Source organism: Haematobia irritans, chromosome 1, assembly GCF_050003625.1.
Source record: "Haematobia irritans isolate KBUSLIRL chromosome 1, ASM5000362v1, whole genome shotgun sequence".
Classification (NCBI taxonomy): domain Eukaryota; kingdom Metazoa; phylum Arthropoda; class Insecta; order Diptera; family Muscidae; genus Haematobia; species Haematobia irritans.
The window spans coordinates 56,156,977-56,176,734 of record NC_134397.1 but is presented as its reverse complement, the minus strand read 5'-3'; the positions used below and the strand labels follow the sequence as shown (position 1 = coordinate 56,176,734).

Sequence of the window (19,758 nt, the reverse complement as noted above, 5' to 3'; positions counted from 1 at the left end):
ATCATCCAACAGATATACCCAAAACTCTAGGTGCACGGTCATGAATCCCACGGTCACTCGTCCGATTTGTTAGTAGATATTCAGTATTTATTCCCCAGTTGAGCCACCGTGGTGCAATGGTTAGCATGTCCGCCTTGCATACACAAGGTCGTGTGTTCGATTCCTGCTTTGACCGAACACCAAAAAGTTTTTCAGCGTTGGATTATCCTACCTCAGTAATGCTGGTGACATTTCTGAGTGTTTCAAAGCTTCTCTAAGTGGTTTCACTGGAATGTGGAAGGCCGTTCGGACTCGGCTCTAAAAAGGAGATACCTTGTCATTGGGCTTAACATGGAATCGGGCAGCACTGAGTGATAAGAGAGAAGTTCACCACTGTGATATCACAATGGACTGAATAGTCTAAGTGAGCCTGATACATCGGACTGCCATCTAACCTAACCTTGTTTCTCAGAAAAAAAACCCTCATAATTGAAGTGAAAACTGTTTACCAAAGGCATTGAAGCCATACCTTCAGCAATACCGTACGCTTGTGAATAATGACTTACTAACACCTGATATAATCGGTGCATATTTACGTTGTATATGCGATCACTTTTCCCGGACAGATGTACATGTGCCTAAACCTATGCAACAAAAGTTGTCTATACCAGGTACCTGACACGTAATGCAACAATGTAAAGTGTTATATTTTTTCATTTTGTTTAAATTTCGGAAATAACATGAAATTTTAAAATCATTTTAGATTTGTTCGAATTTGCTATGTTTATTGGCACGAATTATACCTTCAAACTGCCGACAAATCATACGCTGCACGAAAGTGCCTCTAAGGTAGTTTGACCCATTCCCAGTGAAGCTATATCTTGAGATGATCGTCACTTCGGTATTTTCTAAGGCCAACCCTACTCAGGTTGAAGTGGCAGACCGATTTGATTCAGGCTCACCTAGACCGTTCACTCCATTATGACGAAGCCATTCTTTGTTGACGCATGCTGAGTGCGACGAGGTTGAGTCCTGTTGGAATATTCATGGTCTGCGGCCGAAATCTTTTGTGTACCAAGGGCTTCGGGATATTTTCCAATGGTCCATGAAGAGGAGAGTGACCATCGGCCTTTACTGGGGCCCACACCATTACCATCAGCGACACTTGAGTTCTGACCATCCATCCATCCATCCATCCATCGAAGGTGTACATTTTCATTTGACCTCTTTGGTTTTTTGATAAACTGCTCAAGTTAGTATGGCTTTTCATAGCAGAAAAACAAATTCGGTAACTGACCATGTTGGTGCAAGCGAAGAAACTTCTTGGCTGTATCCAGTCAGTGAGCTCTTGCCCTTTTTGGAACTTTAAAAGGCGTAGTCCAAGCTTTCATCTTAGCAAAGTTTTTATGACATTCGCATGTTTTCAAATCTGGTCTTGACTTTTGGGATTTAGGATTTGCGATTTTTGGTGTTGTTACCGTTTTTCCTGTCCACTTTTTTGACGCTATGCAATACTACCAGTATCAACGTAACGAGCAATTGTGGATTTAATCACATTTAAATGCTGGAGGTCTCTAACGATAGCCCCTTTCCAGCCACTGTTTGTTCCACTTTTTTGAAATTTTCATCGACAATGCTGATTCCGAGTAATACGTTTTGTGATGGCATTGTACTATCTATCTGCTATCGTTTTTACGGTCCTCTGACCTTGAATATGTTGAAGTTCTCTGGGCTTGTGTTATTTTTGTGCCATCTCACACATTTGTTTTTCCTCTGTACTTCTGTCAGCAGGACTGTGTTGTGACCAGGAATAGGATCTCGGTGTCTGGGTTCACCACGTATATCCCGTCCTCTCACCCATCTTCGACGTTGCAGTTATTTCACTGTGGTACCTGTTATGGTATGGGGATTTTTTCAGGGCCGTCCATTTTGCGTCAAAATGTGACACTCGGTTGTCATAGTCGCAACAGGTATACGATTATGGATTGTAGTTACATCCGGCATTACTTCCCATTTATTCTACTATGTATTATTGGTTACATTCTTCCTTGTGTAGCTATATCGCCTTGAGAATCCTCTATGATAAGTCTTATTACTGCTTGTGATGGTACCGTATTATCTACTATCGCTTTCATAGCCCTCTGGCTGTCCGTGAATATGTCCAAGATCTCTTCCCTCATGTTATTCCTGAGCTGTCGCGGCGCGGCTTTGGTAACAGGATATCATTTTTCGGGTCCACCAGGTAAATGTCCCGTTTTCTGGCACCGTCTGCAGGACTGTGCTGTGGCCGGCATACGGAATAGTATCTAGGTCAACCGCTTATGTCGCTTTATCCGTCATCTCAAATATCTTCGGTGTTGCAGTTATTTAACACTGATATCTGCTCGGAATATGGATTTTTTAGGACCGTTTTCTAGCGTCAGAATATCACCTTCGGCGCTCATGGCCACATCAGAACTACGAACGTGGGTAGTACCGGCGGATGCTCCCGTTACTTCTCCAATACCATTTGCGAAGGCATCGTACTACATATCTGCTATAGCTTTCATTGCCGTCCGGCAATCAATGAAAATGTTCAAGTTCTCTGGCCTTGTGCAATTTCTGGGACATTTCGCAGTTGTTTATCCCCGCACGTCTGTCTGTAGGACTGTACTGTCGCTCGGCCTTCGGAAATGCTTATTAATTTTCATCTAAGTTACTGCCAAAGTTATTTCGTGAGGAGAATTTTTGCTGGGTTGGGTCATCCCAGAGTATTTTTACCGTTCCTCGTACTCTTGCACTATTACACAACGATTTGTAAGTCTCGTATTCATCAAATTCGGACCAGAGAATCCTTTAGGATAAGCCTTATTAAGACCAAGTGTTCTGGCCTAGAGTTATTCCTGATACACTTTACACATTTCGTTGTCCGCCACACTTCTCCCTGCAGGACTATGCCGCGGCTCCGCATTGATAAGGATCTCGTTTTCCGGGTCCACCAGGTATATTCCCAGCCCCGTCTTCAGGACTGTGCTGTGGCCGGCATACGGAATAGAATCTCGGTATCTGGGTCCACCGCTTATGTCGTTTTTTTCGTCATCTCAAACATCTTCGGTGTTGTAGTTATTTACCACTGATATCTCTTCGGAATATGGATTTTTTAGGACCGTTTCCTAGCGTCAGAATATCACCTTCGGCGCTCATGGCCACATCAGAAATACGAACGTGGATAGTACCGGCGGATGCTCCCGTTACTTCTCCAATACCGTTTGCGATGGCACCGTACTACATATCTGCTATAGGTTTCATTGTCCTCTGGCTATTAGTGAAAATGTTCAAGTTTTCTGGCCTTGTGCAATTTCTGGGACATTTCGCAGTTATTTATCCCCGAACGTCTGTCTGTAGGACTGTACTGTGGCTCGGCCTTCGAAAATGCTTATCAATTTTCATCTAAGTTACTGCCAAAGTTATTTCGTGAAGAGAATTTTTGCTGGGTTGGGTCATCCCAGAGTATTTTTTCTTCTGTTGAACCAACCAAATTGTTCCAAAAACATTAGCAGACTGCTTAAGTTAACGTTTTCCAGGTCCGCCAGTATCCGCCAGGTATACGATCATTGATTGTAGCGGTATCCATTTTTACTCCCATCATCTCTATATTATCCTACAATGGATCGATCGCAATGTTTTGTTGCTTAGATTCTTCCATGTGTAACGATGTCGTCCAAGGAATCCATTAGGATAAGCCTTATTACGATTTGTGATAGCACCGCAATCCGTTTATTAGCAATCCGTGAATTTATTGAAGTTCTCTGGCCTCGTTATCTCTCGCACTTCTGTCTGCAGGACTCTGCCGAGGCGCGACATTGATAATAGGATCTCGTTTCCTGAGTCCACCAGGACCAGGTCCCAGTCCCGTTATCTCACCCATCTTCGGTGTTGCAGTTATTTTCTTTTGGAATCTGTTTTGAGATCGGAATTTTTCCAGAACCATATTTCTGGCGTCAGAATGTCACACTCGGTGGACATGGCATCTCACTATACGATCATGGATTATAGCGACATCCGCCATTACTCCACTGTATGTCCTGTTATCCTCCGAGGGTTCGAAAATTTCTGTTGATTACCTTCATCCTTGTGTCGTCGAGAGAATCCTTTAGGACAAGGCTCATTTTGTTTATTGAGGACAACAAGGTCGTTTAGCCTCTTTCATGGAATGGTATTGTTAATTTATTTCCGAGCTTATTAGAATATTATTTCAGCAAAATTGGGAATAACATCATAAGGATTCCTCAATTAATACCAGAAAATGTATTCTCCCCTTATAAAAAATTCTAATACGAAATTGTTTCTCTCTATACTTTGGCTTCTAAAAGGACAAAGGAAGAAGCCCTTGAAATGAATGTCGTCCCATTTATGAAAATTTGAATATGCATGATGCTATCTATTTAGAAGCCAAAAACTAATTTTGGGTAATTTCTATTTTTTTAGGAACAAGATGCCCGCCTGCCAGCCTCAAGGCCTTCAAGTGCGCCAGTTGAACCAGATTCCAAAGCAGCACGTAAGGCCTCCAAAAAGATGAAAGAAGAAGCCAGGTAAGTGACAAACACCAAAAACTCATTCTTTATCTTAATATATTCTCATAATGCCTTCATTCCCCCTCCTCCCCCCGCAGACGCCAAGAGAAAGAAGCCAGTCGCCGTGAAAAAGAAGCCCGCAAAATTGAACGTGAAACCGCCAGACGTTTGGAGCGTGAAGCTGCCAAATTGGAAAAACTCAATCGTAATGCTGAAAAGATCTCACGCAGTACCGAACGTATGGCCGCAACACCACGCTCAGGTTCTCTAGAGAGACGACGAAGTGGTGAAGATTCGCCGGTATTGAATCAATCGACAGTCCATGGCATAGCTAGTCCAAATCGTAGACCCACAATATTTGATGTTTTTAGGCCGCGCGCAAAGTCAGAAGCCAAAAGACAAAATAAACTTTTGCTGGATCCTTTATCGGCTGCGGCAACAGCAACGGGTAATGATGGCAGTGCCAGTAGTGCGCACTCATCGGGAGCGGCTAGTGGTGGTGCTGGCGGTGGTACAATTATGAATTCCATGAAAGTAGCTTTACAAAATTCCGGCCTTATCGGTGGTAGTCACCATAAACATCATCATCAACATCCTGCGGTAACGATAACATCGGCTGATGGCACCACCTCCGCAAAGAATAAGTACAAAGATGGTTCCGCCCATCCGCATCAGGGAAGTGATGCTCAAGTAAGTGTTTTCATTTTGTTTATAAGGATTTTGGTAACTCATTTTATGTTAAAAATTCTCTTTAGTATTATCACACTGTTACCGCTGTAAGACGTGCGGACGTATCCCGCTCACCAATGACCAAAGTTATGGATTTGTTTAGACATCGTTCCAATTCAGCAGCTTCTGAAGCTGATAAGCGCAAAGCGGTAAGTTTTAGTTATAAGGAATTTTCTAGTATTTGGACTAATTAGTGCGAAACGTAACGTATATTTTGAGGCGTCAAATCGATAATTACAGTGTTGGAAATTCAACATGATTGGCTATCCATGTGTGCCACAATTATTTGGAATTTCTCAACGCTAGCGATGATTCCGAGTAGCGGCTTTTTATCCAATACGGTTTGTTGGCTGATAAGTCCCCGGTCTAACAAAGAAAAACACATTTTTTTGTCAAAATTCGTTTTTATTATTCAACATAGTTCCCTTCAAGAGCGATACAACGATTATAACGACCTTCCAATTTTTTGATACCATTTTGGTAGTACTCCTTCGGTTTTGGCTCAAAATAGGCCTCAGTTTCGGCGATAACCTCTTCATTGCAGCCAAATTTTTTCCCTGCGAGCATCCTTTTGAGGTCTGAGAACAAGAAAAAGTCGCTGGGGCCAGATCTGGAGAATGCGGTGGGTGGGGAAGCAATTCGAAGCCCAATTCATGAATTTTTGCCATCGTTCTCAATGACTTGTGGCACGGTGCGTTGTCTTGGTGGAACAACACTTTTTTCTTCTTCATATGGGGCCGTTTTGCCGCGATTTCGACCTTCAAACGCTCCAATAACGCCATATAATAGTCACTGTTGATGGTTATTCCCTTCTCAAGATAATCGATAAAAATTATTCCATGCGCATCCCAAAAAACAGAGAGCATTACTTTGCTAGCGGACTTTTGAGTCTTTCCACGCTTCGGAGACTGTTCACCGGTCGCTGTCCACTCAGCCGACTGTCGATTGGACTCAGGAGTGTAGTGATGGAGCCATGTTTCATCCATTGTCACATATCGACGGAAAAACTCGGGTGTATTACGAGTTAACAGCTGCAAACACCGCTCAGAATCAGAATCAACACGTTGTTGTTTTTGGTCAAATGTGAGCTCGCGCGGAACCCATTTTGCACAGAGCTTCCGCATATCCAAATATTGACGAATGATATGACCAACACGTTCCTTTGATATCTTTAAGGCCTCTGCTATCTCGATCAACTTCATTTTACGGTCATTCAAAATCATTTTGTGGATTTTTTTGATGTTGTCGTCGGTAACCACCTCTTACGGGCGTCCACTGCGTTCACCGTGCTCATTTCACCACGCTTGAATTTTGCATACCAATCAATTATTGTTGATTTCCCTGGGGCAGAGTCCGGAAACTCATTATCAAGCCAAGTTTTTGCTATTTTATCAAAACACGAAATTCCTTTTTTTCCATTTTTTTCACAATAACAAAAGTTGCTTCACAAAAGACGCTCTATCTCACAAACTAATTGACTTACAGACGTCAAATTTTGACACGAATCATTTGAAGGTTGGTACTTTTAATACTACATTAGTACATTTAATACTAGCGACGCCATCTATGCGTCAGACCGGGGACTTCTCAGCCAACCTGTTACTATGTGCTATCGCTTTCATTGCTCTCGGGCTATCCGTGAGTGGCACCTTTTGCGCCACCTTTTTTGGTAGCGCTGATTTCGAGTAATCTTTCATTCTCCAATACAGAATGCGATGACACCATACCATCTGATATCGCTTTTGTCCTCTGTCTAACCCTGTGTGACACCTTTTGTGCCACCATTTTTAGAAATTCTTCACGGTAATACTGATGGCACTGTACCATCTGCTATAGCTTTCACTGCCTATATCTGGGAATCTGTGAACATGATTTGGCCTCGTGTTATTTCTGAGCCATCTCACATATTTTGTTATCCTCTACACTTCTGCCAGCAGAACTGTGTTGTGGCCCTCAATATCAACCGCTACGTATATGCCCGTCTCATCCCGTCCTCTCATCCATTTTCGGCGTTGCAGTTATTTCCCTGTGGTAGCTGTTTTGGTATCTGGATCTTTCCAGGATCGTCTTTCTGACATCAGAATGTCACACTCGGCAGCCATAATTCGGAATCAATGTCAAAACTATGTCAATTTCCGCCAATGAATTATAATAGATTTTAATTGAGCGTCACGCCGCTAGACTTCGTGGTAAGCCATGACATAACCCTGACTATAGACGGTAGGCGAAACCTATTTCCGCGACAAACAAATACAACAACATTTTCGGCCAAAATGTCATCTTTTCTTGTTTCCGGATACTACACGATTATTTTTTTCTGTTGAACCAAACAGATTATTCCAAAACACATTAGCAGACTTCTAAAGTTAACGTTTTCCAGGTCCGCCTGTAATTTAAAGCTTTATGATCCTAAAATTCACTTACGCTTACGCAGGACACTCACACAAGAGGTGTTGAAACTTGCCTATCAGACTCGTTATAGCAGTTGTCAGGAGTGATATCTGACGCCTTGCATTTCCAGTGTGCGGTTTAACCCTAGGATAGGCGATAAGCTTTCGATCACTAAGATCACTAAGTCAAATTTGGTCTGGCCAGACCAAGTAGTATATCCTAGGGTTAAGTTTACTAGGGACCATATTTACTTACTGGCTCTAGAAGCTGAAGATTAACACTTACATTCCTGGGTGGAGGCTGTCTATCCACAATATGGTGATTTGGATGACAACTTCGATAGCAACCCAAGAGGTACTGCTTTGACAACATGTAATTGTGTCGACGCACTGGGATGATCTTGGTCTCTGCATAAAGGTGATCCAGGGGTGTACTGCGGAGACACTGCGTGTCGCTCGTTTGAGGTGTCCACACTGGCGCTGCATAGTAACATAAGAGTCTTCTGACGATGTATAAGCTTGCAGGTGGCCACAGGCATATCAACAGATTCTATTTCCCCTGGAATATGTAAGATAGTTACTAGCCTTAGTTTAGGTTAGGTTAGGTTAGGTGGCAGGCTCACATATACTATTCAGTCCATTGTGATACCACATTGGTGAACTTCTCGCTTATCACTGAGTGCTGCCCGATTCCATGTTAAGCTCAATGACAAGGCACCTCCTTTTTATAGCCGAGTCCGAACGGCGTTCCACATTGCAGTGAAACTACTTAGAGAAGCTTTGAAACCCTCAGAAATGTCACCAGCATTACTGAGGTGGGATAATCCACCGCTGAAAAACTTTTTGGTGTTCGGTCGAAGCAGGAATCGAACCCACGACCTTGTGTATTGGTCTCTGCATAAAGGTGATCCAGGGGTGTACTGCGGAGACACTGCGTGTCGCTCGTTTGAGGTGTCCACACTGGCGCTGCATAGTAACATAAGAGTCTTCTGACGATGTATAAGCTTGCAGGTGGCCACAGGCATATCAACAGATTCTATTTCCCCTGGAATATGTAAGATAGTTACTAGCCTTAGTTTAGGTTAGGTTAGGTTAGGTGGCAGGCTCACATATACTATTCAGTCCATTGTGATACCACATTGGTGAACTTCTCGCTTATCACTGAGTGCTGCCCGATTCCATGTTAAGCTCAATGACAAGGGACTTCCTTTTTATAGCCGAGTCCGAACGGCGTTCCACATTGCAGGGAAACCACTTAGAGAAGCTTTGAAACCCTCAGAAATGTCACCAGCATTACTGAGGTGGGATAATCCACCGCTGAAAAACTTTTTTGGTGTTCGGTCGAAGCAGGAATCGAATCCACGACCTTGTGTATGCAAGGCGGGCATGCTAACCATTGCACCACGGTGGCTCCCTAGCCTTGCTAACATATCCACTTCGCTATTCCCTGGTATGTTCGTGTGGCAATCAGCCATATTAGCTCAATATTTTGCTGCTCAGCCATCTCGTTGAGCAGTTGATGGCCGTTTTCGAGTTAAGGAACACAGAGTCCAACGATTTTAAAGGGTGATACGGTCAAAATTTGATCAAGGGAAAACGCGTGTAAATCGGTGAAATCGTTTATGTAAAAAATCAAATTAAATTTCTTTTTCAAGTTCAATTAGTATAAAATTCAGGAAAAATATTCAGTTAGGCTTTCGCTTTTCCAAATCCGAATTACCGGGCCTCACGCTTGACACCTGTCATCAGATTTTGTACAGCCACCTTCTTCGCCGCAGAAAGCCAGTTTGCCTTGAACTGCTGCTCGTCCTTAGCAGTTTTTTTTGTTCTTCTTTAGGTTCCGCTTGACAATAGCCCAGTATTTCTCAATTGGGCGGAGCTCTGGCGTGTTGGGAGGGTTCTTGTCCTTGGGAACCACCTGGACGTTTTTGGCGGCGTACCACTCCATGGCCTTTTTACCGTAATGGCAAGATGCCAAATCCGGCCAAAACAGTACGGAACAACCGTGTTTCTTCAGGAAAGGCAGCAGACGTTTATTCAAACACTCTTTCACGTAAATTTCTTGGTTGACAGTCCCGGAAGCTATAAAAATGCTGCTTTTCAAGCCACAGGTACAGATGGCTTGCCAAACCAGATATTTCTTTGCGAACTTTGACAGTTTTATGTGCTTGAAAATATCTGCTACCTTTCCCCTTCCTTTTGCCGTATAAAACTCCTGTCCCGGAAGCTGCTTGTACTCGGCTTTGACGTAGGTTTCGTCGTCCATTACCACGCAGTCAAACTTCGTCAGCATCGTCGTGTACAGCCTCCGTGATCGCGCTTTGGCCGTCGTATTTTGTTTATCATCGCGATTTGGAGTCACTACCTTCTTGTAAGTCGATAGTCCGGCTCGTTTTTTGGCTCGATGCACGGTTGTAGACGATACACCCAGCTTATTTGCGGCATCTCGGAGAGAGAGGTTAGGGTTTCGCTTGAAACTACCGGCAACTCTCTTTGTCGTCTCAGCGGCTTCCGGTTTTCGATTTCCCCCCGATCCAGACTTCCTGGCTGTCGACAAACGTTCCCCAAACACTTTACTTACATTTGTAACGGTTGATTTGGCAACTTTTAGTGCGAGTAGCTCAGATTTTCGCGATGCGCTAGCAAAATTTTGGATTTTGCTCTTCTTGCTTGGACGGCATTTTGACAACTGAAGAGTGAATTCCAAAATCAAAATAGGAGCAACATTCTACACACACACCTTCAAAATGAGGGGTGTTCAGGTTTTTTAAATGCAAAATTGAAAGAAATACGTCAAGTTTAAATTGACCAAATTTTGACCGTATCACCCTTTATTGCAAGTTGACTGTAATGTCAACATTTGTTGGAACATTAATTCTCAGCCAATTTGCCATCTCTTTTATTGCTAATATTTCAGACTGAAAAACACTACGGTGATTAGGTATTATTTTCGCTATTCGAAGTTCCAGGTCTTTAGAATATACTCCGAAACCCACATGTCCATTCAATTTGGAGCCATCGATGTAGAAATCTAGTCAACTTTTATTCCCAGGAGTTTGTGTGCACCACTCTTCACTGTTGCGAATTAGAGTTTCAAACTTTTTGTCAAAAAGTGATTTCGCCATAGTGTAATCCACTACGTTTGGCACATCTGGCTTTACTTTGAGGACCGAATTGTGGCCGTGGGTTTTTTCCGACCACAGCTATAGTTCACGCAATCGTACAGCCGTTGTTGCTGCTGACTTTTTGGCTAACATGTCTAAAGGTAATAGATGCAGTATGACATTAAGGGAATCTGTTTCTGTCTTACTGAATGCGCCTGAGATACACAAGCATCTGAGATACACAAGAATGCATCTGAGATACACACCTGCCTTACTGAATGCATCTGAGATACACGGCATCTGCAGTGCCAGCCACCAGACCACAACACGATAGAGCATTATAGGTCTAACCATTGCCGTGTATAGCCAATGCACAATTTTCGGTTTTAGTCCCTATTTTTTTCATATTGCCTTTTTGCTTGCACGAGTACAAAGCTTCCGTGGCTATTCTCACTCGTTTTTCAATATTAAGCTTCCTGTCCAAAATAACGTCAAGGTATTTTGCACACTCAACAAAGGGAATTTCAATATCCCCTAAAGATATGGGCTTAACCGTAGAAGTTTTGCGATCTTTGCAGTACATGACTAGTTCTGTCTTTGCAGGATTTACTCCAAGACCATTCTCTTTCGCCCATTTCTCAGTCATCCGGAGGGCTCTCTGTATAATATCTCTGATTGTGGACGGGAATTTTCCCCTGACTGCTAGAGCCACATCATCTGCGTATGCCACCACTTTTTTTCCTTACTTTTTCTACGGAAACCAGAAGGTTTTTTATATCAACATTCCAAAGAATAGGTGATAGAACTCCTCCTTGCGGTGCGCCTCTGTTCACATGTTTGCTTGTCCTAGTCTGGCTGAAATACGTCTCTTCGTTAGTGGTTCGTCTAACAGCCTACGTATCCCTTGATCAACATTCAAAGCTGTCAATCCATTTAATATCGAGCTTGGATGGACGTTATTGAATGCCCCTTCGATGTCTAGAAAAACCACAATTGTATATTCATTGACAGAAAGTGAGCTTTCAATAAAGATGACTGGTTTCAATGCAATGCGGTCTCGGGAGACCTACCCTACGAGTATGCATGCTGTCGTTTCGAGAGCAAACTTGTATCGACGCTAGTTCTAAAGTAAATATCTATCATCCTCTCCAGAGTCTTAAGTAGGAATGAGGATAAGCTGATTGGTCGGAAATCCTTCGCACTCGAGTGAGAGGCTTTTCCCACTTTAGGTATGAAAACGACTTTTGTTTCCCTCCACTTTCCTGGAATATATGCTAAGTTGATACATTCTATATATATCGCCGACAACCAGGGGATGATTCTGCCAGTCACTGCTTGTAACTCCGCCGGAGTAATTCTATCAGGTCCGGGGGATTTGAATGGTCCAAAGCTATTTAACACCCATTTTATTCAAGATTCCGATACAATTTCCTAAATAGGAAACGACCGCTGAGCCCCTGTGGCACCGCCAGAACATGGTTCAACCGTCTGATTTCCAGGAAAATGTGTGTCCAATAGTACCTCCAGCGTCTCCTCACTGGACGTTGTCCAATTGCCCTCCTATGTTTTAATGAAACCTGGAGCGGAGGTCGTGGATGCTAGTACCTTCCGTAGTCTGGAAGCCTCGGACGTATTCTCAATACTGCTGCAGTAATCATTCCAAGAGTTATGCTGAGCCTCTCGCTTGTATCCTCTCAGATTCTTCTTGTAAGCGTCCCAATCCTCAGGGGCTCTGGTGGACTTTGCCTTGTTAAAGAGCTTCCTGCAGGATTTCCTCATATTACTTAATTCCGTAGACCACCATGGTGGTCGATTTTTCCCCCTTGGCTTCCCTCTAGGGCATGCAGCTTTCAGTGCTGCACTGCACTGCGTGTTCGATATCTTGCACATTTCTCATATTTGTCTCTGTTATTTCCGGTATCATCATATTGAACGATTCCCTATACCTATTCCAGTCAGCTTTCCTAATATTTGGCGGAAATATGGTCTTGGTGATATGAACATCAAATTTGAAACTGATGTAGCGATGATCTGAGAAGCTGTGTTCACTTAAAACCTTCCACTCAGATATCATTTCATTCAGTTCTTGCGAGGCCAAGGTGATGTCCAAAACCTCTTGCCTGCTTTTAGTGACAAAGGTTGGGACATCTCCCTTGTTGCAAACTACCAGATTAGTACGCAAAATAAACTCTATTAGCGACTCTCTCCTTGCATTAGTATCACTACTTCCCATATACTATGATGTGCATTCGCATCGCATCCCATAATGAGTTTCGTCTTTGTTTTCAGTGACTCCTCCCCTAAGGTCTTAACAGCAGATGGAGGCATCTCCCTGTCATGTCCCATGTAGACCGAAGATACCCAATATTTGCATATGGCTATTTCTAAACTGGCAACGACAGTGTCTGTATTGCACATTGAAGGAAGCAGAAACAAGTTGAGCTCGTTCTTAGCAATTATACAGGCTCGAATCATTACCAGTATACTGCAATAGTTTGAACCCCGGAGTAGTTAATTCACATATTTTGCTTCTATAAACATATGGTTCTTGAATAAGAACTATATCTATGTCCCCTTTCATCAGGAGAACTTTTAAGGCAGCAAATGCAGCCTTACAATGATGAAGATTTATCTGGAGGATCCGTAGGACCATCGAGATTTTCAACAACCGTCACATCAGCCGCTTCAATCGAGTCATCAAGAATGTCCTCTTCAGAGATCTCGGTGACTCTCGCAATAACCATAGGTTCAACTTTGGTGAGTTCTGAGGCAGTAGAAGCCTCCTCACGCATACGGTGTCTATCCATGTCTTCAACTATGGTATCTCCCTCGACTTCGCAAGAGGATCCGCTTACTTCTGCTTCAGACAGAGGCTTGTCCATTTCTGAATCCTTTAGCTGATCGTTTTTTATATACCTTCATTTGGATATAATGAAAGCCATAACATACACGGCCCTGGGACTTTGCTAGATGTGGCAAAGACTGAGTGTTCAATATAAACACTGCATGTCGTCTTGGTCCATCCACTTCATCCAAACGGCCAACCTTCCAATCAGCTGTTGGAAGATCTGGATTGCATCGTTTCAGTCTATTTAAAATAGATTCAGGGTCAGAAGGGTTTGCAGGTATCCACGCATGTGCTCTAGGTCTAGCCGGTATGTCTTTCTTCTCGACTAACTCTAGAGCAGCTCCTTCCCAAACTTCACCAATTAGTATCAGAGCAGCTTTAAAACATTCTATAGACCTCTGGTCCTCAAATGCGACTAGCTTAAATCGTCCTTGATACCAACCAGCATCTTGGTGTCGAGGATCTGGGCCGGGAAACTTTTCCAGCACCTGTGAGTAGACGACAGACAGCATTCTCAATTTCCCCCCATTTTTGCTTTGGAACCATACCGTCCAATTCTCCTTTATTAATGATAGCCATCACAAGGCTGTCTTTAGCAACTGAGGCAAACGATCTTTGATCCCTTTTGGAGGATGGCAGCTCATCCGGTGATCGTTCCCTTTTTCCAGCCTCAAGAATTCCTTGAGCCCATTTTAAGGAATCGCTTTGTTTAGCCGACAGCGTGTTTGGGTCGACTGATCCTAACTTCTTTAGGATAAACAAAGCATTTCTGCGTTCCTTGAATCTCTTTCGTGAGGGATTACCTCCTTTTGATGTCGTTACCTTAGAAAAAGTACGACTTGTCAAAGTGTCGCCACCTGTCGACTCGTCTATGGTCTTGGTGGTATGAACATCAAATTTGAAACTGATGTAGCGATGAGCTGAGAAGCTATGTTCACTTAAAACCTGCCAATCAGCGGTTGAAAGATCTGGCTTACATTCTTTTAGTCTATTCAGAAGGGTTTGCAGGTGTCCATGCATGTGCAAGTGTCCATGCAGCTCCTTCCCAAACTTCACCAATTAGTATCAACGCTGCTTTGAAACAATCTTTAGACCTCTGGTCTTCAAATGCGATAAGCTTAAATCGTCCTTGATACCAACCATCCTCTTGGTTTCGAGGATTAGGTCCGGTAAACTTTTCTACCAATTTTCCCCACCTGTGCTTTGGAACTATGCCGTCAACTGTTCCCCTGTTTACGATAGACTGAGGCAAACGATCTTTGATCCCTTTTAGAAGCTGGCAACTCATCCGGCAAACGCCCCCTTTTGCTAGCTTCAAAAAATCCTTGCGCCCATTATAAAGAATTGCTTTCCTTAGCTGACAACATGTTTGGGTCGACTGAACCTAATTTCTTTAGGATATACGAAGCGTTTCTGCTTTCCTTGAATCTCTTTCTTGAGGAATTACCTGCTTTTGATGTCGTCGCCTTAGGAAAGGTTTCACTTGCAAAAGTATCGCAACCTATCGACCCGTATTCACGTCAACTAATTGGGCCTAACTCTTGGTCATTGCCCAAATTTATAACTTCAGTCGAAACACATCTATTGGGCCCTGAAGTTAGCAGCACAGCTTAATGTACTTAACGCGTTAAATTGAATTAATACGATATTAAAAAAACACGTTGTTGTTGTTGTAACAGTCGGACTCCGAGAACAGGATTAACCTTGTAGCTTCTCACCGCTTCAGCTACAGTATCCTCATGAATCCTGTTCAGACCTGTCTGGTATGCTGCCTGATCTAGAGGCTCTCTTTTGTAACGCTGGATCTCGGGCTCTAGAAGGTGAAGATCAACCCTTACTTTCCTGGGTGGAGGTTGTCTATCCACAAGATGGTGATTCGGATGACAACTTCGATGGCAACCCAAGAGGTACTGCTTTGACAACATGTAGTTGTGTCGACGCACTGGGATGATCTTGGTCTCCGCATAAAGGTGATCCAGGGGTGTACTGCGGAGACATCCTGTTGCGGTTCTAAGGGCAGCGTTCTGACAGGTCTGTATGTTATTCCACTGCGTATCGCTTGTTTGAGGTGTCCACACTGGCGCTGCATAGTTTACCACTGACCGGCCAATTGCCTTATATGTAGTTAACAAGGTTTCTTTGTCCGCACCCCAAGTGCTGCCGGCAAGCGACTTGAGGACCTTGTTTCTACCGCGGAGCTTATCACAAATTGCAGTGGCATGGGCGGACGACTTATAAAGGCTGTCGAATGTGACCCCGAGAATCTTGGGGTAATTTGTTGTCGGAATTGTTTCGCCATCGACTCTGACATTCAACTGCCTGCGTACTTCCGCCGTCCATGTAGGGAATAGTGTGGCTGAGGATTTGGTGGGAGATATATCCTCAAATTTCTTGCAGTGAAATAACTGGTAAGATCAGCGATGTAGACATTTAATCGATCGCAAATGTCATCAACAATGGGCCCGGATGCCATGATTGTGCAATCGTCCGCATAAGACACAATCTCGACGCCGTCAGGAGGGGTGGAATCGAGGATAGGTAGAGGTTAAACAGTGCCGGAGATATCACCCCGCCCTGGGGAACTACCTGTTTAACTCTACGGGGTTTTGACTTCTTGTCCCTGAATTCCACGTACGACTGGCGTCCACACATATAATTCAGAACCCAACGATTCGTTCCTGCCGGTAGGGACGTGTTCTCGATGTCCTCGAATAATGTGGCATGGTTGACCGTCTCGAAAGCTTTCGATAGGTCAAGCGCCACGAGGACCGTCCTATGACACGGCTTGGGCTGATTAAGTCCCCTATTGATATGTGTCGAAATGGCATGTAAGGCTGTCGTCGTACTGTGTACCTTACGGAATCCATCTTGATGGTGGGCAGCTGGAAAATTCTCCACAAGGCTGGGGAGGAGTAGTGCCTCAAGTGTCTTGGCTACTGGCGAGAGAAGGGATATCGGTTCTGTACGATTCGCCTTTACTCGAATCTTTGCCTGGCTTCAGTAGTGGACTCACTCTTCCCATCTTCCAGACATCGGGTATAATGAGTACTCAACTCCCAGTATTCCCAGATCCTTCAGCATTAGCATTGAAATTCCGTCGGGGTCCAGCGCCTTAGATGGTTTCGCGCTTACACGTTCATTCATATCGATGGTTGGATGTTGACCCCACCATTTCCGACTCCTTGAGAATCGGTCTTAAACCTTTCTACAATCATTTTCCATAGAATATCGATTATTTAATTACACTGCATGTAATTCATTGACAAAGATTCAGTGGCGACATGTCAACAGCAACAGGGGAGAAATATAAACGGAATAATTATCACTTAGAATAAGATTGTTGGAAATTACGTGCTATTGACGTCACCATTATTGATTAATTTTGAATCCTTTTTGTTATTTCACAGAGTCAGCCACTATTAAAAAATACCTTATGTCCTGTGTGACTTAAAAAAATTACCTCAAGAACTTATTATTCAGAGCTTGTTTTTAGTTAAACACTAAGTTCATCAAATACCGACGAGTTTTCCAAATTGAGAGAACTTAAAATCTAGACCTTGACAAAAAATCTTGGTAAATCGTACAAATTTGTAGAAATGGGAGGGAAGACTGCTTGGGATTTCTTCATCATGCTTATCAGTTTAGTTTATTGGACAAACTACTTTTTTCCAATTATTAGACAATATTCATAAAGTAGATCTTGTTTTATGCTGAAATTTGTAATTATTTCGTAGGAAATACAAATCTAGTAAATTTTTATGCTTCATTTGTGTATAATTTCCCCCTTTTTTGTGGATCATTTAACAAATGCACACAACAAAATTATTAAAGTCAAAGATTATTTCTCATATTTGAGAAATTTTAACTAATTCATAATAATTTTCATGAAATAAAATCAAATTAAATTTGCTTTAGTACCCTGATGGATTTAATTTCTTTGACTGTGGTTATATTGAAACTCTTAAAGTTTATTAAGCAAGTATCACTAGACCATAAACATAAATATGAATCATGTTATCCTAACAAAACAAGACATTTGGTTACTTTTTAATATGTTTGGGTTATGCCATTAACGCTAACAACGTATTTAAATATATTTCACCTCGATTGGGTTCGTGGCGCTAATAATTATTAACTTGTGGCCGTTGTTACACCACACATCAATTCCGTCGTTCTCGTGCCTCTATTACATCGTTTATAGTAGAGACATAACCACATCGCAATATTAATTGTTATATGGTGATTAATATACTATCTACCACTAGATGTCACTAAAGCATATCTTGCGATCTCGCTGGTTCTAAGAGTAAAATTTTCTAGTTAGGGCCGTTTAAAACTAAAACTTTTTCTTTTATGAGAACCAGAAGTTTAGTTTAATGTACCACAACGGCTGCCACAGTTGGTAAAATTCTACCAAAATTGTAGAAATAAAATTTAGAGAAAATTTTCTATAGAAATAAAATTTTGACAAAATTTTGCTATATAACTACAATTTTGACAAAGTTTTCTATATAACTAAAATTTTGTCAAAATTTTCTATAGAAATAAAATTTTGACAAAATTTTTGTATAGCAATAAAAATTTTGATAAAATTTCTTATACAAATTAAATTTTTTATAGAAATTAATTTTTTGACAAATTTTCTATATAAATAGAATTTTGAAAAAATTTCCTATAGAAGTAAAATTTTGACAAAATTTTTGTATACCAATAAAAGTTTTGATAAAATTTTGAAAAAATTAAATTTTTGCAAAATTTTCTATATAAATAGAAGTTTGAAAAAAATTTCCTATAGAAGTAAAATTTTGACAAAATTTTTCTATAGAAATACAATTTTTTACAACCTTTTCTATACAATTAAAAGGTTGACAGTATTTTTGTATAGCAATAAAAATTTTGATAAAATTTTGAAAAAATTAAATTTTTGCAAAATTTTCTATATAAATAGAATTTTGAAAGAAAATTCCTATAGAAGTAAAATTTTGACAAAATTTTCTATAGAAATTAAAATTCTGAGAAAATTTTTTATAGAAGTAAATTTTGACAAAATTTTCTATAGAAATAAAACTTTGACAAAATTTTGTTTAGAAATAAAAATTTGACAAAATTTTCTATAGAAATAAAATTTTGACAAAATTTTTCTATAGAAATAAAATTTTGAAAAAATTGAAATCAAAACAACAAATATGATTGAAGAACAAACCACCAATCAAAAAGGAAACAAGTTTTTTTCTAGAAATAAAATTATGACAAAATTTTCTATAGAAATCAAATTTTGACAAAATTTCCTATAGAAAAAAATTTTGACAAAATATTCCATAGAAACAAAATTTTGACAAAATTTCCTATAGAAATAAAATGTTGACAAAATTTCCTTTAGAAAAAAATTTTTTGACAAAATGCTCTAAAGAAAAAAAATTTTGACAAAATTTCGTATAGAAGTAAAATTTTGACAAAATTTTTCTATAGAAATAAAATTTTTTACAACCTTTTCTATACAAATAAAAGGTTGACAATATTTTTGTATAGCAATAAAAATTTTGATAAAATTTTGAAAAAATTAAATTTTTGCAAAATTTTCTATATAAATAGAATTTTGAAAAAAAAATCCTATAGAAGTAAAATTATGACAAAATTTTCTATAGAAATTAAAATTCTGAGAAAATTTTCTATAGAAGTAAATTTTGACAAAATTTTCTATAGAAATAAAATTTTGACAAAATTTTGTTTAGAAATAAAAATTTGACAAAATTTTCTATAGAAATAAAATTTTGACAAAATTTTCTATAGAAATAAAATTTTGACAAAATTGAAATCAAAACAACAATTATGATTGAAGAACAAACCACCAATCAAAAAGGAAACAAGTTTTTTTATAGAAATAAAATTATGACAAAATTTTGACAAAATTTCCTATAGAAAAAAATGTTGACAAAATATTCCATAGAAACAAAATTTTGACAAAATTTCCTATAGAAATAAAATGTTGACAAAATTTCCTTTAGAAAAAAATTTTTTGACAATATGCTCTATAGAAAAAAAATTTCGACAAAATTTCCTATAGAAGTAAAATTTTGACAAAATTTTTCTATAGAAATAAAAGTTTTTACAACCTTTTCTATACAAATAAAAGGTTGACAATATTTTTGTATAGC

General features: G+C 40.6%; 1 protein-coding gene across 3 annotated transcripts in view; it reads left to right on the top strand.

Moving 5' to 3' along the window:
• Nucleotides 1-19,758, top strand: part of SNF4Agamma (SNF4/AMP-activated protein kinase gamma subunit) — a 514,590-nt gene that overhangs the window by 267,816 nt on the left and 227,016 nt on the right. For all 3 annotated transcript variants that reach the window (XM_075290408.1, XM_075290409.1, XM_075290407.1), the window contains 3 exons: nucleotides 4,447-4,550; nucleotides 4,631-5,222; nucleotides 5,288-5,410. In XM_075290408.1, coding sequence (XP_075146523.1) covers nucleotides 4,447-4,550; nucleotides 4,631-5,222; nucleotides 5,288-5,410 — 819 coding nt within the window. The remainder of the gene's footprint in view (nucleotides 1-4,446; nucleotides 4,551-4,630; nucleotides 5,223-5,287; nucleotides 5,411-19,758) is intronic.